The following is an 18,631-nucleotide window of genomic DNA, read 5'->3' on the forward strand; positions in this document are numbered from 1 at the left end:
CCAAAAAGCAAGGTTCTCAAAATGTGGAAAAAGGGAAATGCATCTCACACAGCTCAGCACTCAGAAATGTTCAAATGCTTCCTTTCTGGCCAAGAGGAATGGTATTGAACGGAGTATTTTCACCATGTGGAGCTTCTTCCATGATTGTTAAATATGTATCCCGCCGCTCCACCAAATGATGGTCAAAGCAACTAACACCACAAAATACACTTAAAAATAATCAAATATAATCAAATATCAGTAATCTCAAACAAAACAGAAAAACAGGTGTAAAAAGTCAACATATTTTCAATTCAGCCAATGGGCCATATTCTAAATAAAAATATTTATTTGCTGACTGTAGGTCATCAGAGATGCTCCTTTTGCAAGGAGTTAGAGAGGCTGGTGCTCTTGAGAGTCCCATGGACTGCAAGATCAAACCTCTCCATTCTTAAGGAAATCAGCCCTGAGTGCTCATTGGAAGGACAGATCGTGAAGCTGAGGCTCCAATACTTTGGCCACCTCATGAGAAGAGAGGACTCCCTGGAAAAGACCCTGATGTTGGGAAAGATGGAGGGCTCAAGGAGAAGGGGATGACAGAGGACAAGATGGTTGGACAGTGTTCTCGAAGCTACCAACAGTTTGACCAAACTGCGGGAGGCAGTGGAAGACAGAAGTGCCCGGCGTGCTCTGGTCCATGGGGTCACATAGAGTCGGACACGACTAAATGACTAAACAACAAAGAGAGGCTGGCATCAGCAACTAAGGCCCTCTCCCGCATTCCAACTGAATGCCCTTCAGAAGTAGGCAGGAAAGAAGATCCAGAGAGAAAGTGGTTGGTTTTTCAAATAACTCAGAAGTCAAGTGGGGCTTTGTAGGTCGCAACCAGTCCAGAAAATGGCGTTTTTCTCCATACAGTTAAAACTGCTTCAGTACTCTGGCCAGTATCCAAAGAGCTATTTTAGGCATGCCCAATGGGGATTTTTGATTTCCTCCACTTTTAGGCAGAAGCCAACCCCAACCACCGCAAACTGCTTTTAAAATCCTCCTTGTCTGAAAAGTCATTTGCCCTATGGCAAGGATGGGAAAACATTCTTATGTCGAAGAAACACTTGGATAAAACCCTATTAGGCAGGCAAAATTACCGGTAGATGAACAATTCTTTGGATCCTAACATTACTCTCAAGGCATTCTCAAAGAATATTATGAACCCATTCAACAATTTTTATAGTTATGCCATAATTACCTGCTCTGAAAAAAGAACTCAGAGGCCATAAAAGGATCTTTATTTATTTTAATAGTATAAACCTTCTGTAGGCAGAAATATTAAGCCACAACAATATAATGCCACATTTAGACAGCATTTAATAAAATGCATAAGCATGCACTGCAATACTCTATATACACACACAACAATGCAAATTTCTCTTCATGACTGAAGACATTGATTAGATATAAAAATTCAGATAAAAAAGAACATGCTATTTTAAATGCTATCACATTTACAAAGCTGATTTCACAAAATAAACTGTGAGGAAGCAACAGCTTTTGTCAGGTTTTAAACCTTGTATTTAAAAAAGAAGATACAGAGACAATAGACAATGAAAAGCACAGGGTTACAAAAGATACCCCAGGGAATTATCACCTATCTTGTGGCAAATAGGTTAGCTTTAATAAGAGCTTAGCGCTTGAAGGGTTTTCCAAATACATACAACAATTATATAATGGATAAATATGAGCAGTTGTTTTGTTACAAAACTATTGGGAACAATGGTGTTATTTAGAATTAGTGGTTAGTCACAGAAGTCTTTTCGGCATACGAGTTCCATAGATACTGCAAGTAAATATACTGTATTTTGGTCAATAGACTACTCAAAACTCCTCCAGCCTTATGGTAAGATTTCCATTTTTCACACCCCTGCCCCTCCAAATGTGGTACAGAAAGCAAAAGTAACATACTTGTTTCCAGAAACAGCTTAAATCATCCATTTACCAGAATCAGAAATCAGGTTAGTACCTCTATCACAGGGGATTGTACCTTTTAAGGAACAATAAAAAATGGGGAAATCATTTTATGATAGAAGTCTTCTATTCAATGTTAACTTTAATTAAAGCAAACAGAGTACCGATTGTCATAACACTAAATCAATGGAGCTTCCTGCCAAAAATGTTTCAAAAACACCCACAGCTGAAATATTTCTTTTTAAAAACAAAAACAAAAACAAAACCCCACTATGTACATTTATTAAGCAGCAGGTCAGGAAATGGAAGCTGGGCAGAAATGCTTCTCCAAGGATTGCGTGCCCAACATAAAGGAGCATTTATGAACTTTACAGTCAGAACTCAAATCCTGCAAGTGCAAGACTATGCAGGTGCTAGATTGTATACAACTACTAGGAGCACTCCTTAGTTCACCAAAACTTTTAAAAGATCAGACCTAGAGCACTGACCAGTAGGAAAATGTATGGAGATCAGGTCTTAAGACTGTATAGGCATCAGGAGGATTGTTAAGGTGGTGAAGAGAACAGCAAGCTTCATTTTCCAAGAATTAACTTTGGGCATAGTTCTTCCTAGTGCTAGTACAATACAGTTGTACCTTGGAAGCTGAATGCCTTGGCTTCTGAACAAATCGGCTCCTGAACGATCAAAACGTGAGTGTTCTGGTTTTTGGAAGCCGAATGTCTAGTGCGGCTTCCGACTGACTGCAGGATGCTCCTGCAGCCAATTGGAAGCTGCGCTTTGGTTTTCGAATGGTTCTGGGAGTCGAATGAACTCCCGGAATGCATTCTGTTCAAAAACCAAGGTACCTGTATGTGAAGTGATCCTCACAAGAGACCAATTTCTCTTCTTTCCTCTCTGGATGTGGAAGGATGTGGATATGGTGCCAAGGCATTGTGGAAAGTGTGTGTACCTCCCAAGTCCTCCATCAAGCTCCTGCCGCCCTCCATGCTATGCATGGGAAGCACACACAGACCTGCCATAGCCTATAATATCTTGACTTCCCGCTTGGGTGCATGGCTCTAAGAAATATTGTCTGTAACACACAAACTACTTTCCTGTACAGGTTATCTGGAAACCTTCAATAGACTTTCACTAGTAGCAGAAGACAATTCCTAAAAGCTTGGTTTTTTTGTTTTTGTTTTTTAAATTCCTTTTAGTGGTCTGTCTCTAAAAAGAAATGTATTATATTTGCCAGAAAAGATATGGTGCCATGTATTACGTAGCTAGCAGATAGTGACATTTATGACGCTACTCGTGCAGTTTGCCTTATGCACAGTTACACAAGAACAAAACTACACACATCTGTTGTGCAGCAACCTTGTTCCTTCTCATTAGCAACTTCAAGGGACATACAGACATTATAAACACAGTGATGAAGCTTTACATGCTTTAGAAAAGAAGACTGTATATATATATATTTTAAAAAAGCAAAACCTTTCAGAAGAGTTTTAAAAGCCCCCTTTGCATGTGTCAATAACATAAGAAACGTTTATGGTCCACAGATGCAATTCACCAAACACTATCACTGCACAACCTCATTTCATTTCAACAGGGCTTGTGTGTATTTAGAAATAAGATGTGGAACTATTAAATAGTTTCAGTATTTAAGAAAAAGTGCAAATACATCCTGGGTTTAAAAACAGGTACCTACTCTACCAAGGAACGTGAGATGCAAATGATCATACCAGGACTGAGCTTTGAGCAAGAAATAAAATTTAGGAAGCTCAATCTTTGCAATGCATTTATAAATCTTTTTTTTTTTTGTTAACATATAGAAATCTGATATATATGATTACATGACTGTACATAGTTCTATATACATACATACACACTTTATATTACACTGTACATAATATACCAGACTAAGTTAGATACAAGCACATAAAACATCATACACACAAATAAATATGGCCGGGATCCAAAGCACTTCTTTAGGGGAGCTCAAGAGCTTGGGTACACCTTATTTGACTCCTCCCCCATCAAAGGCATATTCTTCCTCCCTCCAATGTTACATCACAAGTTGGTTTTGAAGAAATAGGAACACCTACAGACACATACTTTTTAAATTGTGACTCTCCTTTCACAGAAACTATTTGCAGAACTCAGAACCCCTGTAACTCATGGCAAGCGAAGCTCTGGGGGGAGAACACGATGTTACTTAGCTTGCCACATAGGCTCTCCCATAATCCACTGAGGCTGCAGACTAATAGACATACATGTCTAACTCTGAAATCAATTAAACTCAAGATTGCCATCCTATTTAACAATTGGCAGGGCACACAGTAAATTCGTTTTAAATGCTGATGTTTCCAATCTTGTAGATGGATAAATACATGTATCTTACTGATCTCAAAAGGAACTTGCTTCCAAGGATGCTTACTAAGTAACCCTAGACAATCTGAACTTTAATCAACAATGAGCAATTACATAACACTTTTTTTCTTAAGAATATGCAAGCTAGGCTAGATGGGAAACAGTGAATGACGAAACAGGTGCCTTTTAGCAAAAAAATAAATATTGAAATATTTCATAGCAGTCATTAAATGACACTATTTAAAAACAGTACTTCAGCTGGATCCAAAATAAAGCAGAGCCAAATTAATTTAAGGTTTGTGGATCAAGCTGTGCAAACCTGCAACACACAGATTTCAGTGTAGCAGACATCACCTTAAAAGCATATGCTCCTCTGAGTTTTATAAGGAATCATTTTTTGGTCTCAAAATTATACTAAAATTATTTTTAGGATATTTTATCATGTAAATTACAAATTTCTTCATTAAAAGTGCACACTCAAGTCTTGACACTATACATACTATATATATGTATATGTATAATATATGATTATATCTTAATTTGTCTTTTGTCATTTTTAATTAAGACAAGAGTTGATTAATTTTAATCATGATTTTGACATCGTATTTTCTTTATTGAAAGACGTTCAGTGCTCACAGTACTATTGACTGCAAGTGCATAAATTATTTTAGGAATAAAGTCAGAGCTAAACAGTAAGTCAAGGAAACACAACACTGTTTCACTTCCTCTGAAGCAGTTCTTATGTGAATTAAAGGAAGTGACACCCAGTGTTGTCTGTCCACTTACGCAATAGAAATCTGCTTGCACAAGGGTGCTTCTGGATTCTCTTCTCTACCCTCCAGCCCCCTGTGCCCCCATAAAAACTGCTCCGGAGGGCCTCCCAACTCTCAAAAACAGGTTTTGGGGGTTCGGAATGGGGGAGGAGAGGAAGAAATAGCCCACTGTGAAGGCCACTTGTATTACATTGTATCTCACCCTGTTTTTTAAACATTTTTAAAAGTAGGAAGTGTAATTGATTTGGATACACCCAGGAGCTTACTAAGCAAATCATGATTTGGAGCAGTGTAGTTTAATGATCTCCGGGGCTATGCCAGCTTAAGTAATCACTGAATTCCTTCCTGAAATGTAGGTTATAAATGAAGATTCTTATGAATAGGGGTAAATAGGTGACTGAACTGTGCCTGGTCCTGTAAGACATCCCTCCAACATTCCACCTGAGAGCGTAACTAGAACGACAAAAAACAACCTTGTTGGAATAAGATCTCAACTGAAGGGCAATCTGAGAAGTTGTTTTCGTGTGATTAACAACACATTATCTTAAAAATAAAGCAACACAGATCATACAGAAAATGGCCAGCCTTTGGAAGCATTTTGACAGGTTATGACACAATAAATAGTTCTTAGTACTCCGAACTTTAAAAAGAATCCACAAAGTTATGTTATGGGAGCAGAGAGTCCCTCTATGCACGATACTTTTCCTATATAGAGGTAAGATCTCTGTAGAAATATATTTCCATGAGCCCTGCAAAGTGGGGAAATCACTGAAATGTCTATTTTGTCAAGAGTTATTTATGTGTGCTTGGATACAGTAGAACAAAGCACACCTGAACAGATGCAAGCATGTGGAAATGGGCAGCTGTATGATATGCATGCAGCTGACTGCACACTTTTTCCTACAGAATTATGCCCAGGTAGAGAAAATGCCATGTGCAAAGTGGCTCAGAATATAATATGGTGTATTGCAAGTGGAGGTTGGAAAATGGCAAACAGTGCAATTCAAACCAAAAGATTCTCCAGGATGAGAGAGTTGGCTTTCCTGGCTGAGTGGCTAAACCAGCATAAGTCCTCCGCTCTGGCTCAGCTGGGGCTCAACTCTCATAAGTTCCCCCAAAGGGACACGGCAGAGCAAGGGGAGACCTATTCTAACCCCCTTCCAGCTGGGTCATGTGACCTAGCAACCTGGCATAATGTGACAAGTGAAAAAGGTGGTGTCAGTCGAATTCCTCCTGAAAGGAGTTTGGGATGGGGAAACTCAAGCTGTTTTAAGTTACACTGACTTACCATAGCTAGGGATTGCTCCGAGCAGCTATAATGCTGGGAGTAAGTTTCACTGAACCCAGTGGAACTTTCTCCTGAATAGACACATATAGGATTTGGACCGTAAAACAGAGTTTCTAACCTTTAAGCAAAAGACAGCCTCAAATTCTGAAGTAACCACAGTACTGGACAATGTGATATGCCAAAATAGTATTCTCAAGTGTCAGACAGAATGAATGAGTTTGAAATTATAATGTACTAAAGGACACATTTGCTGCTTTTGAAACTGATAGCATCCTCATCACTTAGTGACTGATGCAGCACAATAAAAAGGCATCTTATGCTATAGCATTTATAAGTAAACAGCACCAGGCTCAAAAATCTCAATGATTACCCTTTACAAAGCCAAGAAGTTAGAATGCTCTTTTCTAGTGTGAATAACTTCTACGGCATCTTACTCAGCTGACAGCAAAGCCATAAATCTTGTGTCACTTATGCTGTAAACATTTAGTAAAGTTTAACTTCAAATAGTATAGAAATCTCATGGAAAGGATCACATTATTAATAAACACATACAACTGAAATTTTGTAGCATAAATGATTGTCTCCCACAGCTCTTCCATGTTTTCACAGAAATCACTAGCATATGACTGCATTTAAAACACAATTATTCATTTACCCTGAATGCTATTAATCACTTACCTTGCTCATACAAGCAAGAGGATGACAAAATCATAGCTTTAACAAGAAGTGCTTTGAAAGTGCTGATAATGACTACATCCTGGTAATTTTAAAATATAAATTAAAATATATAAAATATGGGCTTGGATACAAAGAACCCTTAATCAAGTGGAAAGCACTCTTGCTTGCTCAAGGGTGAGTGTGTTGACAATTTTCTCTGCCAGCTGCAACTTTCCATGTGGCACTGCATAGGACTCTGGAGGGTGACCTGACCCTTAGGCAGTAGCAGCCCATGTGGTGGCATAGATAAGGACACTACTGCTCTCCTGGCTTCTGAACACAGCGCATCACTGACAATTACCTGGGGGTTTATTTATTTATATTATTAAATCTATATACAGCCCTTCAACTGAAGATCTCAGGGCTGTTCATAAGATAAAAATGCAGGATAAAAACACAAAATAAATAGTTGAGAAGAAAACAATCACCCCACCTCCCACAAATACATTTAAAAGGCCATAGAATATTGACTAGCCAAAGGCCTGATTGAAGAGGAACATTTTCGCCTGGTGCCTAAAAATGTATAATGAAGGTGCCGGATGGATCTCCCTGGGGAGAGCACTCCACAAACGGGAAGCCACTGCAGAAAAGGCCTGTTCTCGGGTTGCCACCCTCTGCAACACTCATGGAGGAGGCACATGAAGAAGGGCCTGAGATGATGAGTGAGGAGTCCAGGTGGGTTTATATGGGGAGAGGCGGTCCTTGAGGTATTGCAATCCTGAGCCGTATAAGGCTTTATAAGTCAAAACCAGCACTTTAATTGGGCCCGGAAACTAATTGGCAGCCAGTGCAATTGGGCCAGGATGCAGTTGGGCTCAAACCGCCTTGCCCCGGTGAGCAACTTGGGGCTGGGTGGCATGATAGAACCAATCAGACTTGCCAATCAGATTTGCGTGGTATGACAGAGCCAAACACATGCCCTCATGCGCCTACACAGCCCTGCGCTCCTCACCCCTCTCCATCCTGTGGAGAATAGAGTGTGCCAGTGGCATACTGTGTCTGAAAACCAAGAGCAGTGGTACCCCACCTGCACTGCTGCATGGGTTGTTACTGCTTAGGAGTGACTTGGCGTGGCTGCATGAAGGAAGAGGGATTAAGAGAGAGACTCATTTCATGAGCAGAACTCCACCTGCAGTTCTTTGGATCCAAGCCAGTGTTCTTACTTAAGTACTTTTTAATAAGTACTCTGATATAATAGAACCTATTTTTGCTCACTGATAATTTCCAAATAAAAATCTTGCTCAGCAATTCCCTGTAACCCTTTCATCAAAAGGCATTAAAGTATTTCTTCTGGCAGAAGTGAATCCTAGAAAAAGCGTTTTTTGCAGGTTTTAAAATCTTGTTTTTCAACGTGGATAGGAATAAGTTGTTCTTTCAATGTGGAAAGGAATAAATTTAACAAGAAAAGGGAACATGATCAAAATATTTATACACAATGCCAAGGTTAATCAGTGAATTATGATTTACTCGGTTGATCTGTGAAGACGCACTGATCTCTTCTAGGAAGATGAGCCTGTTATTTGGCCATTATATTCTGCTGTCTCCATTTTCAATATGTAAGGGATGATACTGTCTATTGGAACATTTCCAATGAGCCCAGTAAAAAAGAGTTCTTCAGTAATGCTAGAGCTCATCAGTCTAAGTGCTGGCAGGCGAACTAGAATCCGGGCTAGTCTGAAATAAGAAGACAGTAGAATATGAAAAGGTATACATCAGGTTACCAGTTTGGCATCCACTTATAGCAACTTGATTAGGTTAAAAAAGAGCAGAAGAAGAGCTTGCTGAGTCAGGCCAATGGACCATCTAGTCCAGCATCCTGTTGTCACAGAGGCCAGCCAGATGTTTGTGGGAAGCCTGCAAGCAGGACATGAACACAACAGCACTCTGCCCATTTGCAATTCCCAGCAACTGGCATTCAGAGGCATACTACCTTCCAATAGTGGAGGTAGGATATCAACATCATGTTCCTCCTCTTTCTCCTTCACTAATGGATGCTGCCAAGGACAAACTCCTTGAAACTCCAACACATAATTAACAGAATACAACACAAGTATTCTATTGCTGTATCGTATTTTAGACAGCAATCCTATACACGCTTATCTGGGAATAATTTACATTATGAGGGTGTTATCCTGTGTATCACAACAATGCCAACTTGGAGTAGAATTAACCTTCTGGGTAAAAATTTATTCCTGGAGTCCAACAGAACCCTGTAATGCTTTGTAATAGGGTTTCTCCTGTACATTCTGTACAGGAATGTACAGATATATTTATTTAAAAGGTACTCCTGCCCGTACGGGCCAGTCGTGTCCGACTCTAGGGTTGTGCGCCCATATCACTTAAGAGGCCGGGGGCCAGCGCTGTCCGAAGACACTTCCGGGTCACGTGGCCAGCGTGACAAGCTGCATCTGGCGAGCCAGCGCAGCACACGGAAACGCCGTTTACCTTCCCGCTACTAAGCCGTCCCTATTTATCTACTTGCACCCGGGGGTGCTTTCGAACTGCTAGGTTGGCAGGCGCTGGGACCGAGCAACGGGAGCGCACCCCGCCGCGGGGATTTGAACCGCCGACCTGACGATCTGCAAGTCCTAGGCGCTGAGGTTTTACCCACAGCGCCACCCGCGTCTCTATATATTTATTTACAACCCCCCAAAATAGAATTTATGATACAGGCAAAGTGTTGTTTCCCTATCCTATCTTGAGAAGTTGCTTGAAACAGAATTAGCATAGACAGTTAGTAGTTTCACTGTTCCATTCATTTCTGTAGAGATAAATAGGATCCCTGGTAGCTTAGTAAATTAAATGCAATTTTTAAAAACATTGAAAAGGGAGATACGTAGATGAAACACCACTTGGCAACTGATCCCATAACTATTGAAGAGCAGATGGATTATGAAATGATTCAAGTTTGCTAAAATGTTTTACAAATATTTTTAAAGAAGCTCACAGCAACCCCACTGGCTTGCGAGAGTTCAAATAATTTTTAATCCAATTTTGTGTTTTCATACCTATCTGACTGTTTTTTGTTTGTTTTTTACAAATAGAGAATAACCTCATAAATGTATGAGGTTCTAAATGTAACTATTTACAAGAGCTTAAAACCATATTCTGCTTTTATATATGTAGCAATAAGACCATTATTTTTAATCTACGTTTTCAGAGTTTTAACAGCTTGTATATATTATTATTACCCACAAATCTTCTAGCTAACAACACTAAATGTTGTTACACTTTACTTGTGGATTTTATCACCACTGAACACCTAAGCCAATTCAGGTCCCAATGGGTAACAGAGGGGGAAAAGAATACAACTCAGCACACATCTACTTGGAAACAACAGGAATTACTTCCAGGTAAGTGCGAGAGAGATAAAATACCTGTAAGTATCTTCTGGATACGTTTTTTGAACATAGTCTTGTAACTCCATCTGAGCTTTCTCCTGGAATTTTTCTATTTGGCTGGAGCTTGTGAGACCAGGGTGATCTAAAGAAAACACAAACATGTCATTGTGCATTTACTTGTATCAAAAACATGACATCTTGGGACACTCAAATGTTTGTGTGACATTTATACATTCTTTTAAAGTTATTTCCAAATATTTATATACTGCCTGTCATATAAACATTATCAGGTAATGTACAAAAGTAAAAACAATGAAAATATAAAAAGGTAAAGGGACCCCTGACCATTAGGTCCAGTTGTGACTGACTCTAGGGTTGTGGCGTTCATCTCGCTTTCTTGGCCGAGGGAACCAGCGTACAGCTTCCAGGTCATGTGGCCAGCATGACTAAGCCGCTTCTGGCGAACCAGAGCAGTGCACGGAAATGCCGTTTACCTTCCCGCCAGAGTGGTACCTATTTGTCTACTTGCACTTTGACGTGCTTTCGAACTGCTAGGTGGGCAGGAGCTGGGACCAAGCAACGGGAGCTCACCCTGTCGCAGGGATTCAAACCGCTGACCTTCTGATCAGCAAGTCCTAGGCTCTGTGGTTTAACCCACAGCGTCACCCGAGTCCCAAATGAAAATATACAGTAGACTAAAAACACAAAAATATTTAATATTCTTCACTCTAAAGTCTATTCAAGATAAGAAATGATTACTATACATGAAACTCGGAGACAAATTACAGAGTTAAATATTAGGAGATGACTGCACTGTTAATTTGCTTCTTAAACAGTACAAATTTATTGTAAGTGGGTGTAATAGGTAATAGCATTTTCCTTTATAATTTTTAAAATTAAAAGCTACCAGACATATTTCTGTTAATATTCCACATCCAATACAAAACATTGTCAGCTTTGCAAACAAAGCCTTCTCCCAAGCTTTAGATGTCCTGCACAATTCAGCTCTTTACTGAAAACCAACAGTGAAGGGCCAGTTTTGTCATCAAGTATTTCTTCTGGCACAAGGATAGGTAATGTCTCTGCAGACTGCATCCCACGCTATTAATGCTTCCTCCTGGAAAGCCTAAGTTAGCACAAGTGGTGTGCACACTGTGGAAAAACTGCAGCAGACTAGCTGCAATCCAGCAGCCTTACACTGTCTGCTTTAGGGTTATCCTCAAGTGTATTACTGAGTATTTCACGCTGCTGGGGTTATTCCAGATGTGGACAGATGAAATAGCAGCAAAAGGGTGGATTGATGATATAACTTTTAAGAAAGCGCCTGGCTAATACTTTGATATTAAACATAAGTAAATCCCAATAAAACCAAAAGGAAAAATAAACAAAAATATGTCAGCTAATTGAACTATATTATGAAGTACCTTCATTCGTAGCATTTTCTTCAGCATTGGATTTAACTGGTGTCAGAGTATTACCCTCTTGTAAATTGAGCACCAAAACAGAATTTAAGAGAAGGGAATAATTACCAAATGCCTTACCAGGACTAAAGAGGACTATAGCTTTAAGGTAAGCATATTCATATCCATCAATATCAAGCTTAGCCATGCTATTACAGAACTCCTGAAGCTTCCAGATGTGTTCCATCACTTGTTTTATTCGGTCTCCGGAAAGTTTATCTACAAGTAGACATTACACATTCTCTTAACAGAGCGCAAAACTGTAAGTCAACCAATTATCTAGACTTTTTCAGATGACAACCAGTTTTAAACTGTTCAAACGTATGCAGTCTTTCATGGAAAAATGTATCAAACTGCTAAATCTCATTCTTTTTTCCACATGTCTGGTTACTCAGTGAGTTTTAATTTGCAAACCAGAAGCTTCCATATGTACTGAATTACAGAGGCTTTGGAATATGACCAAATGTTCACTGGAGACCTAAGTGACTGCCAAGTAACCTAAAATGCATTACCCAGACAGGCATGTTATCTAGTTATTTGAAAGACAAAGCTTAATGTAATAATGACTGACAGTTTCCCACTATAAATGCTTATTTAGAAATATATGCTTTATCTAGCAGACTGGAATCAGCAGCTTAACCTCATTTTTTGAATGCTTCATAGATTTAATTGAATGTTTCTATAACTCTCCTCCATATGCCAGAAACTTACCCCTTGCTATTTTGTGAACAGTGTAGACAATCTGAAAATTAATGAAGCAGTGTACGAGGTAAGGAGGTGATTCTAGTTGGGAAACTATATAATTGGTGCTAGGCTGAAGTGTGTAGGGCAAAAGATGGCATGGGTGTGATAACATTTCAAGACTGTTGACTCCTTCATGCTATTTTCAATTTCTTCTTAAAATGACTGAGGAAAATCCAATCTTTGTTGTAATTTATCAGAATTTAAGAGCACTTGACATTTTTCTTTAGATGATAGGTATAATGTTGGGGAGTTTAAATTGTAAAGGTTTGTGGAAGGATTCCTTCTCAGTATGCGGCATTTTTTTGTTCTTTATATTGCAACATTTGTATTTATGCAAGTCAATGCAGCAGAGCAGAGATGCCATTTGTAGAAAAAGATTCTGAACAGAAAGTTGCCATTCAAGAACTAGTTCCCCATTTTCCTCTGTTACGAACTGCATGCTGCATGACCTATATATAAAATAAGCAAAGTTCACTATTACCTAAATATTTTCCTTGGCTTGTGTTGGTAATGACTGTAGATATTTATGACTCTTCTGCCATCATATTGAAAACCTTTAATCTACATTTGTTAAACATTGCACAAATAGCAGGCTGCAAGTTGTCCTTTTCTCTTGATCAAAGAATAGCAATGATCTTGCTGTTTAATCTAACCTACACCCCAAATCTTGGGGCAAGAAACATTGCTTTAATTATTCTATCTATCCATGGCCTTCAAACGTTGGTTTAAATCAAAAGGCAGTGCACTACAACCATACAGTTGCAGCAAGCTCTCTTATCTACTATGATCCTTTGCTTTCCACGAGGCCAGTAATTTCACTGTGCCTGTTCTTTCCACAAATCTGGGATGCTGGAAAATCTTACAGCCCTACACTTAATCAAACGTAGGGCACCTACCTCTCCATGGCCTCTGAATATCCTGCCTCTTTCCTTGCCCAGAGGAACTACATCAGTTCTGTTGTTTTTGAGGGCTTTGCTTGGGGGCGGAACCTGCCTATTATAATTAAGTTTGAAAGGATTTAACAAATTAAATCAGTAAATGTTGGTAACTGCTAACTTTATTTTTCTAGAGCCATAACAAGCACAACAAGACAGCCAAAACCAAACCCATCATACTAAAAAGTTCTCCTGTAGATACATGAGCCTGCAACTTAATAATATAGTATTACTGTTCTAGCAGGTGGTTTTTGTACAACAACTGATATTTCTGTTATCTGCTGGACAAAGACAGCATTCTTGGGACAGACTCTGCTATATCCAGAAATGAAAGTAGGCAAGAACAGAAAGGTATGGAATTCCAGATGTACATTTTACTCATGTTTATTACCAAACATTGACCTTTTTTTGCAAACCATGTAAGGTATTCCACAGTTCAGAATATCTACATCCAGTAGGTACTTTCCAACTGGTACCTGTTCTCTCTTTGGAAAGAATTAAGCCAAAATTCATGCATGGCACTGTTGTTTCTCAGATAGTTTCTCTAGTGCAGTTAAGTGGCTATTCATTGGCTTTCATACAGTAATTGTTACTGTCAAGTGCCTATTAAATAGGCTACAATCATTGTTCCACATTTAGAGCTCCATTTAAAACTTCTGCCTGTAATTTTAAAAATAAACACAAAAAAGCCAAAGGACTCCTGTGTTTTTCTGAAGAACTATTTGATTTGGTTTCATAAATCTACTATGAAAATCAGTAAATTCTTCAAGGAAACCTTTATGACAAAAAACAAATATGTGCACAAGAGAATAAATATTACAGTGGTTGGTGTATTCCCTTCTGCCTTGCTGAGTGCGCAAGGTTTCCTACCACAATGTAGCAGCTGAATATACAACCCAACATGTGTGCTCCATGCCTTGTTGTTGGTGAAACATTTTTTCTAGAAACAACTTAGTAAAATTTTTATTCCCACCCAACAGATGCTTTTAGCACCTAGACTCTATATACATATACTTGGAAGGCAAGTCCTAATGACATGATTACAACTTGTTAACTGTGCTTAGAATCACAGCCTTAAAAAACAGCCACACATACCTTCCTGTATGCTGTTCTGTAGATGGTTGACAATGGCTGCCAGAATAGTTGACAAGCTCATCACCTGTGCACACTGTGCAAGGCCTAAAGTAAACAGTTCATTCCAGCATGCACGCACGAGGCTTGTATTACAGTCCTGCCTAAAGGTGCAAAGGCAAATAAATATAGTAAGATTTATCAGTCTCATTTTTCTGCATAGATTATAATTCTTTTTGTAACTACTGAACATTAGGGCTCCATTAGGATTTTATTGTAGGTAAGTTTATTTTATGCAATAGTATTACATGCAATGTTTGACTGGCTCGTGTTGCTGTGCTGAAAAGAATGGTGGAATTTGTGTTAGCTTGTAGGAGGGCAAATGTTCCCATTCAAAAAACAGTTACAGCTGGAAGAAAAATTGTCCTGAAAAATGGACAATATGGCAGCTGCTTACAAAGTCCCTTGCTTGCTCCCCTCATTCCAAGTATTTTTTGAGATCCCACACCCATCTTGGTAGTCTCCATGATGAACAGCAACACAGAAAATGTAATATTACATACGAACTTACAGTTAAGAAAGAACCATAGAATCAAGAGAGGGAGAAAAGCAGTCACAGGCAAAATATCTGACAAACAGAGTATCAGCAATTATGCAATACACTACTTCATAGCCTGTGCCAAAAAGCAATGTTCCCAAGTTCTACAGAAATCTTCAAAACACGATAAAAAGTCAGTAGAATCTTGATTACAGAAAGAAAAATGTAGAATCCTTATTTAAAGATAATGTGCTGGTTACTTTGAACTGCTTAAGCTCCCTCCCACAATAGATATAAAATATTCTAGCAAAATACACAATAGGATCTGTGTAAGATTTTCTGATGGTTTAACTGAAATTGATAGCCGCATTAGGATTTCACACTAAACCATGGTTTACCCAAGAGGTCGATAATGTGGTGCCCAGGAGGTCTTCCTTGGTGCCTGAGAAGCTTCTGAGCCCCCACTTCCCATTCCCTGTCCCCTTGGCCATGAGATGATGAAGGTCGTTACCTCTTCTTTCTTGAAGAGGGCTGAATGAGGAACTTGCATATTTCCACTTCCTCTTTCATCTCTATGAGCTTTCCAAGATTCAGGTCAATTCTAAAGTGTGCACATAGGTACTTTCTTTCTCGTCTGTGTGTGATTAGGAGGGGTGGCACCCCCAGCACTTGCTCAGAAATCCAAATGTACCCATGGGTATAAAAATATTGGCAACCTTGGATTAGCACTGTGTTCATGAACCTAGCCTCACATGGATGGCACTTTCCCCTCCTCTCTTTTTTTCCAGTGGAGGTGGAAGGAGGACACTGGAAACCTTTATTTAGCTTTTTCTTCAGCTCAGCATATTGCTGCATCTGAATTTGGGGTTGTGGTTTAACAAATAATTAAGTTTCAGCAAGCCAGCTTCATAACCCAGAAGCACATGCACCAATAACAAAATAAGGGTGAAAGGAATATGGGGTGTTGGAAAGGCTTTGGTAAGAAGGGGAAATAGAGACTGGGGTATATAAGGAGATAGAAAAGACTGAGTTATCTGTTGGGGTTGTAGTGGGAAAATGTGTAGAAGATAACTGAGTCTAGTGAGAACTAAGTGGGGACATGAAAGAGTCAGGAGTCTGACAAGTGGAAGAGTGAGGTGTCATTTGATGTGTGAAAATTTCATTCTTCACAGCTAGTTTAGATTGAGAAGATCCCTCCAATTCCTTATGTAAAAAATTAAAAAGAAATCATCTGCTCACCCTAGTGCTTGAAAAGCAGGAATGGATCTAGCCCAGTGCATGGAAAGAAAAAGTAAGCGGGATGCTGACTCACAAATGTAATGCACATTCAGATACTCTGGCATTGGGCTTGGCATGGTTAACTGTAAGAGAACAGAAATGTACATGTATAAAAGCCAATTTTCATCATTTTTTTAAAAAAATCATTAATAGATGCGTTTTGGGTACAGAACATGTTCAGAGCCTTCTGTTATAAAACCATAAATATACATAGGCCTTTATACTTTATAGTGTTAATTCTTTAAACATTCAAACTCTGTAACAGTTTAATCCAGCTTTATTAATATAAAGTCTGCCCCATTAAAATGACAGCTCAAATGAAGCCACTCTTTGTATTCAGAAAGAATCAGTTTGAATTTAAAATAGGGTCTGCAATACAGTTAGGGATAACACTTCAAGACTGTGAATATAGAGTAACTCAGGTACAATGCATAAAACTATTAGCAATTTGAAAAGTCTGAAATTTACACATATTGTGAATTCATTTTTGTAGTTTACAGATGTGTGGCATTTGGTACATAGTCACAAAACTCTTCCATTTTATAGTCAAGTAATGTGTTCTGCTCTCAAATTTTATGAAGCTGGAGAACTTTTTCAGTCAAAAGACTTCAGTCGGTGCCAGAAAGCATGTGTGGTCACAAATATTTAATTTATCATTAGGGTTTAAGGGGTAACCCAATGCTCCCTCCTTTATAAATTGTAATATGGGCATCAGCTGAAGAAATTCCAATGAAATAGTTAACTCTCAAGGAAAACAGACAGCATGGGAAGTGAAGATGATGCTCACTGACTTATTTTTGCTTGTTAAAAGTCGTTGTGGTTTTTTTTTTTAGAGCTTCTTGGCATATTTGCCCAAATAAATTAAGGGAACACACACACCTTAAATGTCACATGAGTATCTGTAAGGAGGGGTCCTTCAACTTCAATGATTGGCGTAGACTGATCCCTACTGATTACATGAATGTTCCCACCACCTGTGGGATCCATCCCATCTGCCAGATTCTGAGCTGTTGCTCCATCTGTGGTGTTAAGTGCTTTAGCCAAAGTATCAAATGCACTGCAAAGAAGAGTAAGTCTATTAAAACATAATGTCACTTATACTTCTGTACACAGATACATATGTATCAATAGTGAATTAATTATCTGGCCTGCTTAACATGTCATGCATGGTGAGCCAAACTATGGTTACCAGGGCTGTGCAAATGTGTTGGTTCCCAAAGAGAAACTTGCAGATGCATTCCTCCTTCCTGGTCTTTTTTTTACTCTTTTGCGGTGCTGAGCTGAACCAAAGGTTGGCTTAGTGTGTTGTCTGAATGTACGCTCATGGTCAAGCTGTTTCCTCACTACTGAAGAACTACAGTCAAGATTTATTCAGGTAACACAGTAAGCCAAAGGTTGGCTTAGCTCAGTGCAGCAATGAAAAAGTCCAGGAAGGAGCAAAGCAGCTGCAAGTTCCTCTTCAGGAGCCCACATAAGAACATAAGAAGAGAAGGCTGGATCAGGCCAACGACCCATCTAGTGGGCAAATGCCTGTGGGAAAGAAGGATTCAAGCACAAGAGCATTATCCCTTCCTGTTGCTTCCAGCAACCGGGTTTCAGAAGCACTACTGCCGCCAATTGTGGAGGCCAAATATAGCCATCACGGATAGTGGCCATTGATAATCCCTCTCCTTCTCTGTCTAATTCGTTTTTACAGCCACATAGATTGGTGGTCATCACTGCCTCCTGGGGAGCGAGTTCCAGAGTTGAACTATGTGCTGTGTGAAGAAGTAATTCTTTTAACTGTTCTGAATCTTCCAATGTTCAACTTCATAGGATCCCCACAAGGTTAAAGTGTGCCCTTTTCTGAACCTTTTCCAATTTCACAATACCCTTTTTGAGTCAACTAGAACGGTACACTGTATTCCAAGTGAAGTCACACCAGAGATTTGTATAATGGCATTATGATGTCAGTTTTATTTTTGGTGTGGTCCTGGTAACCCATAGTTTGGCTTACTAGTAGTCTCCCTACATGAGATAACACCCCCAGGTTTCTCTGTCCTCCATCAATCGCGGACTGTGGGTCAGGGGGGAGGAGTAGCGTTGTTATTCCGGGAGGATTGCTCTTTCAGAGCTCTGCCATCACCGGCGATCTCCGGCATTGAATGTGTTGGTTTACAACCAAATTTAAGCACAAATTCAACCCACAGCTGT

At 39.3% G+C, this 18,631-nt stretch overlaps 1 protein-coding gene across 8 annotated transcripts in view; it reads right to left on the reverse strand.

Moving 5' to 3' along the window:
• Positions 1-1,261: 1,261 nt before the first annotated feature.
• Positions 1,262-18,631, reverse strand: part of NR2C2 (nuclear receptor subfamily 2 group C member 2) — a 56,810-nt gene continuing 39,440 nt past the window's right edge. For 5 of the 8 annotated variants that reach the window (XM_083602741.1, XM_083602738.1, XM_083602740.1 and 2 more), the window contains 6 exons: positions 17,318-17,495; positions 16,400-16,521; positions 14,647-14,786; positions 11,954-12,091; positions 10,449-10,554; positions 1,262-8,745 (listed from right to left, as the gene is read on the reverse strand). In XM_083602741.1, the coding sequence (XP_083458867.1) occupies positions 8,571-8,745; positions 10,449-10,554; positions 11,954-12,091; positions 14,647-14,786; positions 16,400-16,521; positions 17,318-17,495 (859 nt within the window). In that variant the 3' untranslated portion in view covers positions 1,262-8,570. Of the gene's footprint in view, positions 8,746-10,448; positions 10,555-11,953; positions 12,092-12,504; positions 12,615-13,512; positions 13,610-14,646; positions 14,787-16,399; positions 16,522-17,317; positions 17,496-18,631 lie in introns of those variants that run through there. The other 3 variants (XR_014545303.1, XM_083602742.1, XM_083602743.1) reach the window with 3 other exon arrangements.

Source organism: Podarcis filfolensis (genome assembly GCF_964270895.1).
Source record: "Podarcis filfolensis genome assembly, chromosome: 2".
NCBI lineage: Eukaryota > Metazoa > Chordata > Lepidosauria > Squamata > Lacertidae > Podarcis > Podarcis filfolensis.